The 14,592-nt window shown below is 45.3% G+C and overlaps 1 protein-coding gene across 6 annotated transcripts in view; it reads right to left on the bottom strand.

The window, feature by feature from the left end:
- The window catches only part of unc5b (unc-5 netrin receptor B), a 355,814-nt gene that overhangs the window by 267,900 nt on the left and 73,322 nt on the right, over positions 1 to 14,592 (bottom strand). For 4 of the 6 annotated variants that reach the window (XR_006309712.1, XM_043679165.1, XM_043679161.1 and 1 more), the window contains one exon: positions 11,779 to 11,935. Coding sequence is in view for 5 of the 6 variants with exons in the window: in XM_043679165.1 (XP_043535100.1) it covers positions 11,779 to 11,935 (157 nt within the window). In the remaining variant the exon portion in view is untranslated. Of the gene's footprint in view, positions 1 to 724; positions 1,325 to 11,778; positions 11,936 to 13,578; positions 13,615 to 14,592 lie in introns of those variants that run through there. The other 2 variants (XM_043679159.1, XM_043679162.1) reach the window with 2 other exon arrangements.

A 14,592-nucleotide genomic window follows, 5' to 3' on the forward strand; every position in this document is an offset into this window, starting at 1 on the left:
CTTTCCCTGTCTATTTTTTCATCTACCTATTTTTCTCTCTCCCTTCCTTTCTATTTCTCTCTGTCCCCCGTCTGTCTCTCTGTCTCTTTCTTTTTCTCTCTCCCTGCCTATTTTTTCTCTCTCCCCACACCCCCACCCCATCTGTCTCTCTCTCTGCCTTTCTTCTCTCTCCCTCTCTCTCCTTCCCTCCCTGTCCATTTCTCTCTTCTTCTCTCCCTGTCTGTCCCCCTGCCTCTGCAATGAGTAAGATAAGGCCGGGCAGGGGTATGTCACTGTCAAACGCCGGGCACCAGCAGCTCTCTGCCTCCTGTTCTCTCCCCTCCCCTCCCCTGGGTTTAGGGAAAAAGGAGTAATTTTTTAAAAGGGGAAGTTTGAGGGGGGCGGTTAAATTGCATCTGAAATCCAAAAGGTGGTGGGGATGGGGGGAGGGAAACAAACTGGGAAAGCTGGGACAAATAAACTTTCTTGCCATTGAGCCGAGAGTTTGAGGGTGAGGGGGGGGGGGGGGGGGTGAGGTAAACATTGCTAAAATAGACAGAAAGCCACACAAAGTAGCGTTAGATTGGGACACACACACACAAACTATTCTCCCCACAAAAAGCCCCACCACGGACTTGAGGAAAGACACAGGTTAAATTGTAACACAGCTAACTCCTGAAGATCTGAGTGAGGGATGCAGTTTAGTCGCTGGCCCCTCAGCAGCCCCCTCAAGGTGGAACCGTACCTGCTTGTCCCGGGCTGACCATCCACAGAAACAGCGACAGCAGCAGAGCCAGAGCCCGCAGTCGGTGTGGCTGAGGGGAGAGCATGATGAAGGCGTTGGAAACAGCTCCTCTCTCCCTCTCCCTCTCTCTCTGTTTAAGGCCAATGCAGAAATAAACACGGATTCGAAAGTGCAGGAGCAGAAAGAATGGGAGATTTCTTCAAAACAAAACACACACAGCCTTCTCCCTCCGTTGCCTCACAGAAATAATAAACTTAAAATAGAAAATGTTTGCAGGAGAAATCCTGTGAATTTCTTCCAGAGGTGCAGCTGATACAGCGGCAAGAAGTCCTTAGGTTTTCAATTTCTCCCGGTCACTTCGAAATCCCAAGTTGTGTGTTCTCATCATTCCGGGTTTAAACTGTGGAGTGGGTGTGTGTGTGTGTCTCTGTGTGTCTGTGTCCCAGAGCCACCCCCCCACACACACACACACAAAAAACCCCCTCCAATCCCAAGGTCTAAAATTGCGATGTTCGACACTCGCTGATGGCTCTGGGGTTCTGCCAATCGACACAGATCCGACTTTACTCTGTTCCCTCTCTCTCCAAAAACCTCCAGCAGCTATCCCCGTCCCGTCCCCTCCCTCCCTCTCTCTTCCACACTCTCTCTCTCTCTCCCCCTAAGCCCTTCCTCCCTCAAGTGTGTGAGGGATCTGTTCCAATCACGTTCTCCTCAGTTGCGACGCTGCTGTTCGGAGTTGAAACCGGAAAATAAAAGGAGCAAGTGAATGGTTCAACATTTAACACACTATCCTCCAGCTCGCACCCACCCCTCCAACCCCCAGCAAGCTGTCAAGGTACAGTTTATTCGGATTCTGATGGAATAGATTGTAAACTCTTCATTATTAAAACACACAGGAAGTGTCACCTCCCGTTCCCCACAATTAATTTAAAGCAACTACACAGACCATGACACACGCACAGAAATGTACTCACTCACACTTACACGCATTCACACAAACACATGCACTCACACTCACGCACCCACACTCTCACTCTGACCCTCTCACTCTCGCACCCACAGTCTCACACTCTCACACTCACGCATCCACAGTCACACCCACTCACTCTCGCACCCACAGTCTCACACTCACGCACCCACAGTCACACCCACTCACTCACGCACCCACAGTCTCACACTCACTGCCTTCCACAACATCTCAGAGAATACACCAAGGCCTTGACCAATCTTATCCCCATCTATGTTGCGATTTGGGACCAGGGTGACAGGGAGAAATTGCAAATGAAGCACTTGGAAAACACTTGCCTTCGCTTAGTTCCTGAAAACAAGCTCCTGTTTTAAATTAGGAGGAGGACGGAACTCACTGCCTGTCACCTACTGGTTATTGTCCCCCACCCCTCAAAGTAAAACCAACTAAACCGGGGGCTCCAGTTCTGAAGGAGAGCGAACATAAATGACATCAAACCAAAACAAGGGAAAGCTGACTGTTTATATACAGTGAAATTCACCAGAGTAAACTTTGCAGTTCGATCATTTTATTGAAAGTGTGGGAACGTCACTGGACTGGAAATTCAGAGACCCAGATTAATGTTCTGGGGGGTCAGGGTTCAAATCCCACCAGGGCAGATGGTGTAATTCTCAATTCAATAAAAATCTGCAATTAAAAAAGATGTAAATATTGTCAGTTAGCCTGTTCACTTAATGCCCTTGAGGGAAGGAAATCTGCCATCCTCACCTGGTCTGGCCTACATGTGATCCAGACCCACAATAATGTGGTTGACTCTTAACTGCCCTCTGGGCAATTAGGGATGGGTAATAAATGCTGGGTGCTGGCAGGGGGGACTAGATTGGGTTGGGATACCTGGTCGGCATGGGCGGGTTGGACCGAAGGGTCTGTTTCCGTGCTGTACATCTCGATGACTCTATGATGCACAGTCCCTCCCACGAAATGAATTGACATGAATTCAGCGGAATAAAGGACGGGTTCTCCAATTTGTATAAACCGCTCTCTCACTGAACACAGTGTGAATGTTCCCAATCTGAACAGCAAATACAGAGCCGAGCAGGTAATCCCGAATGAGTCTGGTACAATAAACAAATTAGTGAAGGTTTATTTTAATTTTTATAAAGTGTGCAGCAAACAGCATACAGCCACGCATCACACTTGGATACCTCCACCTGCCATTGCAGAAGCGGATAATAACTGCACAACAACAAAAGGTGTTTTAAATGTAACAGAAACAGAAATTGCTGGAGAAACTCAGCAGGTCTGGCATCATCTGTGGAGAGAGAGAGAAAACAACAGTTCATATTTCCCCCGTACAGGGACTCTTCGAAAACAACAAATGCTGGAGATCACAGATTCATGATGAAGACTCATTTAAACTGGCAGGGTTAGCCAGATCTCCCTCCATGGATGCTACCTGACCCGCTGGGATCTCCAGCATTTGTTTTTTTTTCAGTACAGATTCCAGCATCTGCAGTAATTTGCTCCGACATTAACCCTGTTTCTTTCTCTCCACCAATGCTGCCAGACCTGCTGAGTTTCTCCAATAGTTTCTGTTTTTGTTTAAGGTCTTCCAGCACCAGCAGTTCCTTGTGGGGTTTTTGTTTTGTGTTGAATGTCTTAAAAGCCACTTGGTTCATTCCCTGGTGTAGAGATACAATAGATCCCTCCTCAGTCTGGACGCTGTGATAAAGTTGCAAATCGCCTTTTGAAAACAGGCCAGAGGCAATTACTTAGACAAAGACTCGGCATTTTGGCAGCAGAATCGAACACCTTTGTATACTCTCGGAGTTAGCCCGCTGACGGGAGTACACCCAAAATATCAAAACAGAAAACCCAACATTCAGAAAGTATACTTCGCACACACACAAAAACACACAGAGTTTGTAATCAGCGCTCTAGTCCAAGATAGTTCCATTTTCAAATGAACTGTTTAATCGCAGTAAAAGCTTCAGGTAGCAGTTGGGAGATAACAGGCCAGAGACCCCTATTAACAGGCAGCTGCACTGCCTTGCTAATTTCACCACGATCACAATCGGTGACCTTCATGTGTTGGTCGGGTCCATTTTTATTGTTTTACACTGTGATAAGAGCGAGCAAGCTGGCGCCATGCGGGGTTAGAGGGAAGATACCGGTGTTTTAGGCTGGGACGTGAGGGGAGTGGAGAGAGATTTGAAGTTGGCCTGTTTTAGAGAGAGAGAGAGAGAGAGAGATCTTTTGTTTTGCACAAAACTGGGACAAGTCTTAACTTTCTTTTTTAGTCTGCTCCTCACTTTCATATCTCATTGCCAGTGAGGAACAGCGGAGATTACTAAACCCGGTCTTTTGTTTAAAAGTTCAAGTTGATTGAATGAGAATCCCAATGTCTGAACGTTCATCTGATTTCTTTTTAAAAACATTAAATCTTTGAAATAATTTCCTTTTGAATTTGATTTTTTTTTAAAGAAAGGAACAAATGAAACACCGTTTTAAACTATCCGGTGGATGCAAAAATGTTAAGATTTAAAATTTTAAATAAAACTTTGCGGAGGTTACCCTCCGGAATTCCCCCCTCCACCTTTTCTGTAAAATGTAATCTTGCCATGAATTGATTTTGGTTTCTCGGGAGCTCAGTCAACTCGCAACTTCAGGGCAAACAGCAACGATGCAGCAATATTGGGCACGACACGAGGGGGCGCTCGTAGCCGAGTATCAGAACCAAGCCAACATCCAATGTCCCCATGCTGGCTCAAGATTAGTCAGTGTTATGAAGGGAGGATTAAAAAAAAACTCCCTGGTAATAATGACCTTGCAAACTTGGAATCCTCCTCCCCCCCCCCCCCCGGAGCTTATCTGCGAAACAAATAACATGGAGTTGAAGTTCTAACCATTCAGTGTACATCGAACTCTTTGTGTGGTCAGGTTGCACATTCATGCTTTATACTTCGGAGGATGACTGTTAATGGCAAAGGGAGGAGGCCATGCAAAGAAAAGCCAAACCCACTGCTGGCACGGTGGCTCAGTGGTTAGCACTGCTGCCTCACAGTGCCAGGGTCCCAGGTTCGATTCCAGCCTCGGGTGACTGTCTGTGTGGAGTTTGCACATTCTCCCTGTATCTGTGTGGGTTTCCCCCGGGTGCTCTGTTTCCTCCCACAATCCAAAGATGTGCAGGTTAGGTGAACTGGCGGTGCTAAATTGCCCATCGTGTTCAGGGATGTGTTGGTTATGTGCATCAGTTAGGGCAATAGCTCTGGGTGGGATACTCGTTGGCGTGGACTTGTTGGGCTGAATGGCCTGCATCCACACTGTAGGGATTCTATTAAAAAAAAATTGCTTCAAGAAATTGTAGCGAGAGACAGCTGATGATGTGGAAGTGTTGGGGTGGACAAGGTCAGAAGTCACCTGACACCAGGTTATAGTCCAACAGGTTTATTTGAAATCACGAGCTTTCTTCACCTGATGAAGGAGCAGTGTCCCGAAAGCTTGTGATTTCAAATAAACCTGTTGAACTATAACCTGGTGTCGTGTGGCTTCTGTCTGAGTCGCGAGTGTGTTGCTGGAAAAGCACAGGAGGTCAGGCAGCATCAGAGGAGCAGGAGAGTCGACGTTTCGGTGTGATTCCTGAACTGAGAGAAAGCAGAGTTAATGTTTCAAGTCAGTTCTGAAGAAGGATCATTGGACCCGGAATACTGACTCTGCTTTCTCTCTCTACAAATGCTGCCATACCTGCTGAGTTTCTCCAGCAACTTTTGTTTGTGTTTCAGGTTTTCAACATCCACGGTGCTTTGTTTTATTTTCGTGTTGGTTGTCAAGAAGCATCTTCCAAACCATCGAGAAGGACAACGGCAGCAGATACATGGGAACAGGACCCCCCTGCAAGTTCCCCTCCGAGTTACACACCTTCCTGACTTGGAATTATATCGCCGTTCCTTCAGTGTGGCTGGGTCAAAATCTGAGAACTTCCTTCTAAACACCCTTCTGGGGGGTATCCCTGCTGACTGCAATGGGTCAACTAGACAACAACTGGTCCCCACCGTCTTGTCACTTTCAGAGCAATGAGGGAAGGCTCAGCCAATGAGATCCACGTCCCCTTTTGTAACTAATGAAGGAATGCGCTGGAGAATTTCCATTTAAATATGCAAAAAGGAAGGCAGAAATAAAATGACTCCCCTCTCTTCCCTAGTCATAACTTCAGTTGCCAGATAGTAGCTACTGTCTATGAAGACACTGGAAGTGTCTGTTAGAGAGATGGGGAGATGGTTCTTTATTTTGAGGGGCATCATGTTGCATCAGTCCCCACTGACTCCTGGGAAATCTGAGCCTGAAACGATCCCAGTTGGGGCAGAAGCAGCCGGTGAAGGGGTCAATTGCTTCGAAAGCTCAAGTGGAGGGAGGGTGTGAAAACCCAAGCCTCATTCCCACTCAGAACCTTCAAACAGCCCCTTCCTGCCTGTGAGGTGCCATCTAACTCTAGAATCATCCAATCAGCAACTGTGGCTCCACTGTGGGAGAAAGTCATCCTGGGTCCTGAGGCAATGGCTGTGTTAGAAAAGAAGGTGGCATTTCTTCACGAACCAGCACAGGGATTTAACCCACCGTGTTTGTAATTATGATTTGGAGATACCAGTGTTGGACTGGGGTTTACAAAGTTAACAATCACACAACTGCAGACTATAGCCCAATGGGTTTAATTGGAAGCACTAGCTTTCGGAACGCTGCTCCTTCATCAGGTGGTTGTGGAGCATAGGATCTTATACTCGACAGCCACCTGATGAAGGAACAGCACTCTGAAAGCTAGTGCTTCCAAATACACCTGCTGAACCATAACCTGGTCTTGTGTGATTTTTAACTTTGTTTGTAATTGTTATTAATGACTCAGGCACATTAAGGCTACAGCAGGTGGGACTTGAAGCTGGACTCTCTGAGTCAAGGTTAGGAATAGCAGCACTGTGTGACACACATCCCCTGTGCTGTCTGTATCACTCTGCATTGCACTCAATCCAGCTCAGTAATATGACCTCGTCCCTGATTTTCCGAAACCATCCATGCATTAAATAAGGAGTGTGGTCAATGGAATCTGGTGGGGGCTCATTCCTCTTTTATTTATTCTTTCACAACAAGCGGGCATCACTGAACAGGCTGGCATCTGTTGTCCATTCCTAACTGTCCTGGAGCTCAAAAGAAAAGTTGTACTGGACTCGAAACACAAACTGTTTCTCTCTCCACAGATGCTGCTATTCCTGCTGAGTTTCTCCAGAACTTTCTGTGTTTGTTTCAGATTTCCAACTGTAACTTGCTAGGGGCAAGATTTAAAAGGGATGCAGAGGGTAGTACGTGTATGGAATGAGCTGCCAGAGGAAGTGGTGGAGGCTGGTACAATTACAGCATTTAAAAGGCACCTGGATGGGCAGTTGAATAGGAAGGGTTTAGAGGGATATGGGCCAAGTGTTGGGAAATGGGACTAGATTAATTTAGGGTATCTGATTGGCATGGGCGAGTTGGACCGAAGGGTCTGATTCCATGCTGTACATCTCTATGACTCAACGACTCTGTTGTTGGAGATTGCATCCTTGTGAGAATGAGGGACAATGAAAGTAGGATCTGAGCGGGTTTATGGGCTGTGTCAGTATATCACCTTCTTTTACTATCCAAGTAGAAGAGGAGGAGAACCTGTGGAATAAACAGTGATCTGTCTGTGTGTATCTGATGAGCTTCTCTCCTGTGCATATCCATGGACAATAATTACCTGGAAGTTGTTTCTATTTCCCTGTTGGTTGGAGATTTAGCTCAGTAGATAACCTGCTCTCTCCCTTTGATACAAAGGATGAAAACTGTCTCTGTGGGAGACTCACAGCAAATACTTTACACTGCAGCCAGGAAGCATCAAACCTTCCCATGTCATCTCAATAATTAATCTGCTGGGGATATAATAACTATCAATGTTTCGGAGTCAATAAATTGATGATGCCAGTGGCCTTGCCCCTGCAGTTTCAGGATATTCTAGTCCCCATTGTCTTTATAAGCAGGTTTGGTGTCTTTGATTAAATAGACAGGAACATGCAATAATGAGAATACTGCCTCTAACAGAGTGTTTTATCTGATGCAACAATGCTTATGTTATCCTTTATAGCGTACCAAGCTAGACATGAATCTTGTGATAGTGAAGAATCCAACAGATGGTTATGACAGGTGGCTATTTTGTAAAAATCTCTCTATATTTTTCAGATACAATAATGTCTGGGTTAATGTTAATCTATGGTATTGCATAGATGAGCATGCTTTCCAGAACTGCTGGAGAAATTGCTGGAGAAATTCAGCAGGTCTGGCAGCATCTGCAGTGAGAAAGCAGAGTTAATGTTTTGGGTCCAGTGACTCTTCTGTAGAATTGAGAATAGCTGGGAAAAGGACTGGTATATACGCCGAAGGTGGGGTGGGAGGAGATGGGAAGAGTAAACGATAGATCAAGATGGATAGTATGGCAGAGGAAGGAATGGGTAAAAGTCAGCCTTTGGGAATCAATAACTGCTAATGGGGACCATAAGTGGCTGATAATGAGTTGTTTGCGGTAGCAGTCCATGAGATGATAGAACTTGGTGTGTGGGGATTGGGGTAAGGACATGGGAGAAGGTGCTCAAACCCTAAAGTTATTGAACTCGAGATTGAGTCCGGAGGGCTGCAGGGTCCCCAAGCAGAAAATGAGGTGCTGTTATTCCAGCTTGTGCTGAGCTTCTCTGGAGCACTGCAGTAAGATGGAACACAGAATCTTTATAACTGTAGGTCACATGATATCGTGAGGATATCATGGGCATGTCCCTTTAAGGTATCTGAATAATACTAAGCGTGAGATATGATGATGAAACTGAACTCCAAAGTACTTATGAACCTGTAATTCAAAAATGTGCTTTTAAAAAAGGATTTTTAAAGGTAAAAAGTACTGTAGATGTGAATTCAGTGCTGCCTGACATTGTCATGTGTGGGAACATTGGAATGTTACACCTGGAGGGTATCAGGGAAATTTCACAGAGACAGAGAGAGAGAGGGGATGGAACAGGAGGAGAAAATGAGGGGTCTGACTGTATTCCTACTCTCAACAAAAGGCCACCTCTTGTAGATATCAACTGCGTTTTGCACTTTCAGGAATAACCAAAAATATCTGACTGTAACCCTGATCTGTGTCACATGGGGCACATTGTGCTAGTGGACTGAATGTGTGTGTGTGTGTACATAAGTGAGCGTGAATGTGAGTGTATGCACATCAGTGTGAGTGTATGTCAGAGTGAGTGAGTGTGTATGTCAGTGTGTATATGTCAGTGTGTGTGTCAGGGTGAGTGAGTGTGAACGTGAGTGTGTCAGTGTGTGTGTATGTCAGAAATGAGTGTGTGTCAGTGTATGTGTATCTTTGTGTGTGTATCAGTGTGAGTGAGTGTGAATGTGTGAGTGTGTGTCAGTGTGTGTGTATGTCAGAGTGAGTGAGTGTGAATGTGAGTGTGTGTGTGTCAGTATGTGTGTATGTCAGAGTGAGTGAGTGTGACCTCCTGTCACATTCATTGAAACTGACTGCATCGCTTTTTGAATGATGAGGTCAGTTTGAGTTTGTCAAATGAGGCATAAAGATTTATGTCACTTGGTCTGGTTATAATTCTGTTATAATAATCGTCAGTATGGTTTGAATAGATGTGTCTAATTGCCATCTTATTGCATCACCCAGTCCTGGGCATCTCACTCGATCATGTTGTCAGTGGTGTTGTCGTGCTGTCTTTCTGTGAGCAGTTTTCCTTCGGGATTGATTTCTGATTCCAGTTCACCTAACCTTCCCTGCAGCTCTCTAACATCCCCCATCCCGTCTCTTATTTGGTCAGAGCCTTGTAAATGTCTTGATTCAGGTCGGTGGTGGACTGTGCCAGTCTGTTGGAGGTAAACTCTGACAGTCTCTGGCATTGTCTGAATCTCTCCCCCTAAGAATGTTGTTCGAGTATCAGGGCCTTGCTCTGAGACAGTCTGCCTCTCTGCAACACACACTTAATCTGCAACAGCCTCAACTTTTCCAATGAGCAATGTCTGTGTTTTTTACCTTTAACGTCCTTGATGATGCCAATGAAAACACACAGCAGCCTCACAGAGACAGAGCCTTCACTTTTACTCAAAGCAATTCACACAGTGAAAAGGGGAAGGATTGTGATTGCAATGACAATAAATTGCATTTAAATAACACCTCAACTATTGTAACCATATCCCAAGACATTTTATAGGAGTGATACCAGACAAGTGCAAGTTAAAGATATATGTCTGGGACTCTGTGGATCATTTGTAAACAGTAGATATTGCAACGTCAACAGTTGGAGCTGACAATTTTGGGATTCTTGACTTAGCAGGTTAGTCAAAATCATTTCATTCTGGTAACTTTTTATTGTTGTTGACTGAAAATTCAAAGCTGGAAAGTCCTTCACTTGCCATTGGGGGAGGCAATGGCCTAGTGGTATTATCGCTAGACTGTTAATCCCAGAGACCCAGGCAATGCTCTGGGGTGAAAATGTGTTGCTGGAACCTGAAGAAGGGCTCACGCCCGAAACGTCGATTCTCCTGCTCCCTGGATGCTGCCTGACCTGCTGCGCTTTTCCAGCAACACATTTTCAGCTCTGATCTCCAGCATCTGCAGTCCTCACTTTCTCCCCAATGCTCTGGGGACCTGGGTTTGAATCCCACCACAGCGGATGTTGGAATTTGAATTCAATAATAAAAAAAAGTCTGGAGTTAACAGTTTAATTGTGACTATGAAACCATTGTAGATGCTTGGTAAAACCCATCTGGTTCATTAATGCCCTTTAGGGAATTGCCCTTACCTGGTCTGGTCTACATGTGACTCCAGACCCACAGCAATGTGGTTGACTTTTAACCTCCCTCTGAGTAATTAGGGATGGGCAATAAATGCTGACCTGGCTAGCTAAGCCCTCATCCCGTGAATGATTAAAAGAAAAGTTTCCTAAGGTTGCCTTGCAGATGAGTTGGCTTCCAGCACTCAGTCTGATTTGGAGGAGCCAGTGTTGGACTGGGGTGTACAAAGTTAAAAGTCACACAACACCAGGTTATAGTCCAACAGGTTTAATTGGAAGCACTAGCTTTCGGAGCGGCGCTCCTTTACCCTTCATCAGTCTCCTTCACCACCTGATGAAGGAGCGGTGCTCTGAAAGCTAGTGCTTTCAATTAAACCGGTTGGACTATAACCTGGTGTTGTGTGATTTTTAACTTAGCACTCTGAGTGAGAGTATTGTTTATCTGAAATGCAAAAGTCATGAATAGTTAATTCTTAGAGTGCAACTTTCTCAGCACACTAACCCTCAAATGGGATAGCAGAGTACCTCAACCTATTGGCAGCAGAAGAACCTCAGCTCACGAGCACAGCTTCTTCCACCAGCACCTCCTGAGCAGGGTTCAAAAAGCACTTCACCGCTGTTCCTGTGTATTTTAGAAAGGGGAAGACGCAAAGTAAGTCTCTCACGGAGGCTATGTGAGCTGGTACAATCGTTACATTTAATAGGCATTTGGATGGGTATATGAATAGGAAGGGTTTGGAGGGATATGGGCCGGGTGCTGGCAGGTGGGACTAGATTAGGTTGGGATATCTGGTCGGCATGGACGGGTTGGGCCGAAGGGTCTGTTTCCATGCTGTACATCTCTATGTCTCTATAACATGGCCCCTTTGTACCTAACTCAGTGATCATGGTGCAATCTCATTCAAGACCCATGCTCCCAGTTGTACCCTCCACTTTCTCATTTCTTGTCCCTTATGTTACCTTCCAGGCTGATATTGGGCAAACACTTCAGTTCCTGATCAACCAAGAGGTAAGCACTTGACTTGGAGCAGCAATGTTTAACAGGTGAGCTTGTTTTATACCTCTCCCTTTTGATGTTCTTTGAACTGACGATTGAGAGAGATATGGAGCAGTCTGACAATTCACTGTCAACATTTACCCAAACTTCTTGTAGTTTCAGATTATTGATCTTTTGAACAATCACCTGGTTGTCTCCCATCGAAGTTACCCATCCCACTGATCCTGTCTGCTTCTGTTACCTGTGTTGTCTTCTGTTCTCTTTTTCACCTTCTGGTCTCTAATTTTGATTATCACCTTGCTTTTGCGAGATTGACGAGATAGGGCCCCGTATTCTCCTGGGTTTCGATGGAAGATCTCACTGAAGCATCCTAGGTCATACACGTCTTGACAGATTGGCTGTGGAAGGAATGTTTCCCCTGGTTAGATGGAGGTTCAAAACCATGGCACTGAGGTAGAAGATCAGCGGGATCTATTTGAATTGCATAGCAGGCTTGAGGGGCTGAATGGTCTCCCCTTGCCTCTGTTTGTACTTACTTCCTGCTCTGTTTAATCTCTTTTATGAGTTCCTTCATTAAGTTTTGGTTTGGCTCACTCACAGCCTGGTGTTAGAAGGTCATGGTTTCAAGGTCTATTCTAAAGAGGTGAGCACATGATCAACTTTGGAGAGGTGTCAAGGGAGCCCTGCATTGTTGGCAGTGCCACCTTTCAGATGCAATGTTAGGTTTAGTGCTGCCCTGACTCAAGTTGAAAAGGAGCACAGGGCAATGGCATTTTCTGAGCTGGCACTGAAAAGAAACAGACACTAGACGATCATTTAATTTGGTGGGACCATCCTGGGTGTATATTCAGCACCACACCATCAGTCCCATAGCACCTCTGATGTCATTAAGAAGTAGCACCATGGCTCTTCACCATTCGGCTCTGAGCCCTACATGGAGGTTTATGGACGGATGATCAAACACACAGCACCCTTGGGAAGAGAGTGACTGTACTGAGGTGTGTCAAAATTGTAACTTATTACAATTCCTCAAATGTTCTATTGTGCAAGCAACTATTCCTCAGGAGCACATTCGTGTTTCATTTGAACACGGATCGTTAGACGATGTTGAAATGGTACCTGCTGGATAATGTCCCATAAATTTGCATTGCTAAAAGCTAATCCCAAAAACTCATTGTCATAAAGGAGGACAATAACACTATTTCTTGAACATAGCTCTTGCCTTCAGCAATGACATTGTCTTTTTGCTACAGTCTGAGGTGTATTTGGTGGCACTTGGTGTAATGTCAATAAAAGGAGCAATGTGAAACTCAGACCTCTCAAAGACCCGTAAATGCTGCAATTAAATGAAAGATTGTCACTGTCAGGGGTAATAGAGTCATTATTTTATACATGACATGATGCCACATTCACTCAAATAGTGAAATTATTTCTGAACTATCTTTCAGCTGTTGGTTGGGGAAGATCATTGGTGAAGATACCAGGGGAATAAGGGCAGAATTCTGCCGATGCTGAAAATCTGAATCAAATACAGGGAAAATTCAGCAGGAGAAACTGAAGCTCTATTCTGAAATCTGTGCCCCATGTTCTGTGTCTTCAGTTCTGAAGAAGAGCCATATTAGCCTCAAAATGTTAACCCCGTTTCTCTCTCCAAAGATACTGTCAGACCTGCTTCAGCATTTTCTCATTGTTTTTGTTCTTGAAATAGCACTGAGGCTTCCTTAAACTTCATCTGGACAACTGGACAATACAAACAAGTAATATTCACGCCACACAAATGCCAGGCAATGACTGTCCAACAAATGATAATGGAACACCTGCCCATTGACATTTAATGGCGTTACCATCACTGAATCCCCCATTGTCAATGGGCTGGAGGTTACCATTGATCAGAAATTGAACTGAATTCACCACATATACACAGTGATTATAAGAGCAGGTCAGAGTCTGGGATTACTACAGTAAGTAACTCACTTCCTGACTCCCCACAACCTGTCCACTATCTACATGGCACAAGTCAGGAGTGTGAGAAAATACTCACTTCTTGCCTGGATGGGTGCATCAACAGCAACACTTAAGAGGCTTGACTCCATCCTGGATAAAGCAGCTCACTTGTTTTGCACCACATTCATAAGAATCCATTCCCTCCACCACCGACACTCAGGAGCAGCAATATGTTCCATTTCCAAAATGCACTGCAGAAATTCACAAAGGCTCCTTAGACATCACCCCCCAAACAGCTGACCACTTCCATCTAGTAAGGCAAGGGCAGCAGATATATGGGAAAACCACTCCCTGCAAGTTCCTTTCCAAGCCACTCACAATCCTGACTTGGAAATATATCGCCATTTCTTCATTGTCATTGAATGAAAATCCTGAAATTCCTTCCCTAATGGCATTGTGTGTCTACCTACACAGGGACTCAAGAAGGCAGCTCACCATCACCTTCTCAAGGGGCAACCAGGAATGAGTAATAAATGTTGGCCCAGCCAACAACTCCCAAATCCCATATGTGAGATGGGGAGGCCGGGGGTGGGGGAAGGGTGTATGTGTGGGGGTCCGAAGGTCTGGTGGTGTTATCACTGGGCTGATAATGCAGAGTCACTGAGTCATAGAGTTATACAGCACGGAATCAGACCCTTCAGTCCAACCTGTCAATTCCCAACCAGTATCCTAAATTAATCTAGTCCCATTTGCCAGCACCTGGCCCATATAGCTCTAAACCCTTCCTATTCATATATCCATCCAAATGCCTTTTAAATGTTGTAATTGCACAATCCTCCACCACTTCCTCTGGCAGCTCATTCCATACACGTACCACCCTCTGTGCGAAAACGTTGCCCCTTAGGTCTGTTTTATATCTTTCCCCTCTCACCCTAAACCTATGCCCACTAGTTCTGGACCCCCTCACCCTAGGGAAAAGACTTTGTCTATTTACCCTATCCATGCCCCTCATGATTTTGTAACCCTCTATAAGGTCACCCCTCAGCCTCCAACGCTCCAGGGAAAACAGCCCCAGCCTGTTCAGCCTCTCCCTGTAGCTCAAATCCTTCAA

Source organism: Chiloscyllium plagiosum, chromosome 38, assembly GCF_004010195.1.
Source record: "Chiloscyllium plagiosum isolate BGI_BamShark_2017 chromosome 38, ASM401019v2, whole genome shotgun sequence".
Classification (NCBI taxonomy): domain Eukaryota; kingdom Metazoa; phylum Chordata; class Chondrichthyes; order Orectolobiformes; family Hemiscylliidae; genus Chiloscyllium; species Chiloscyllium plagiosum.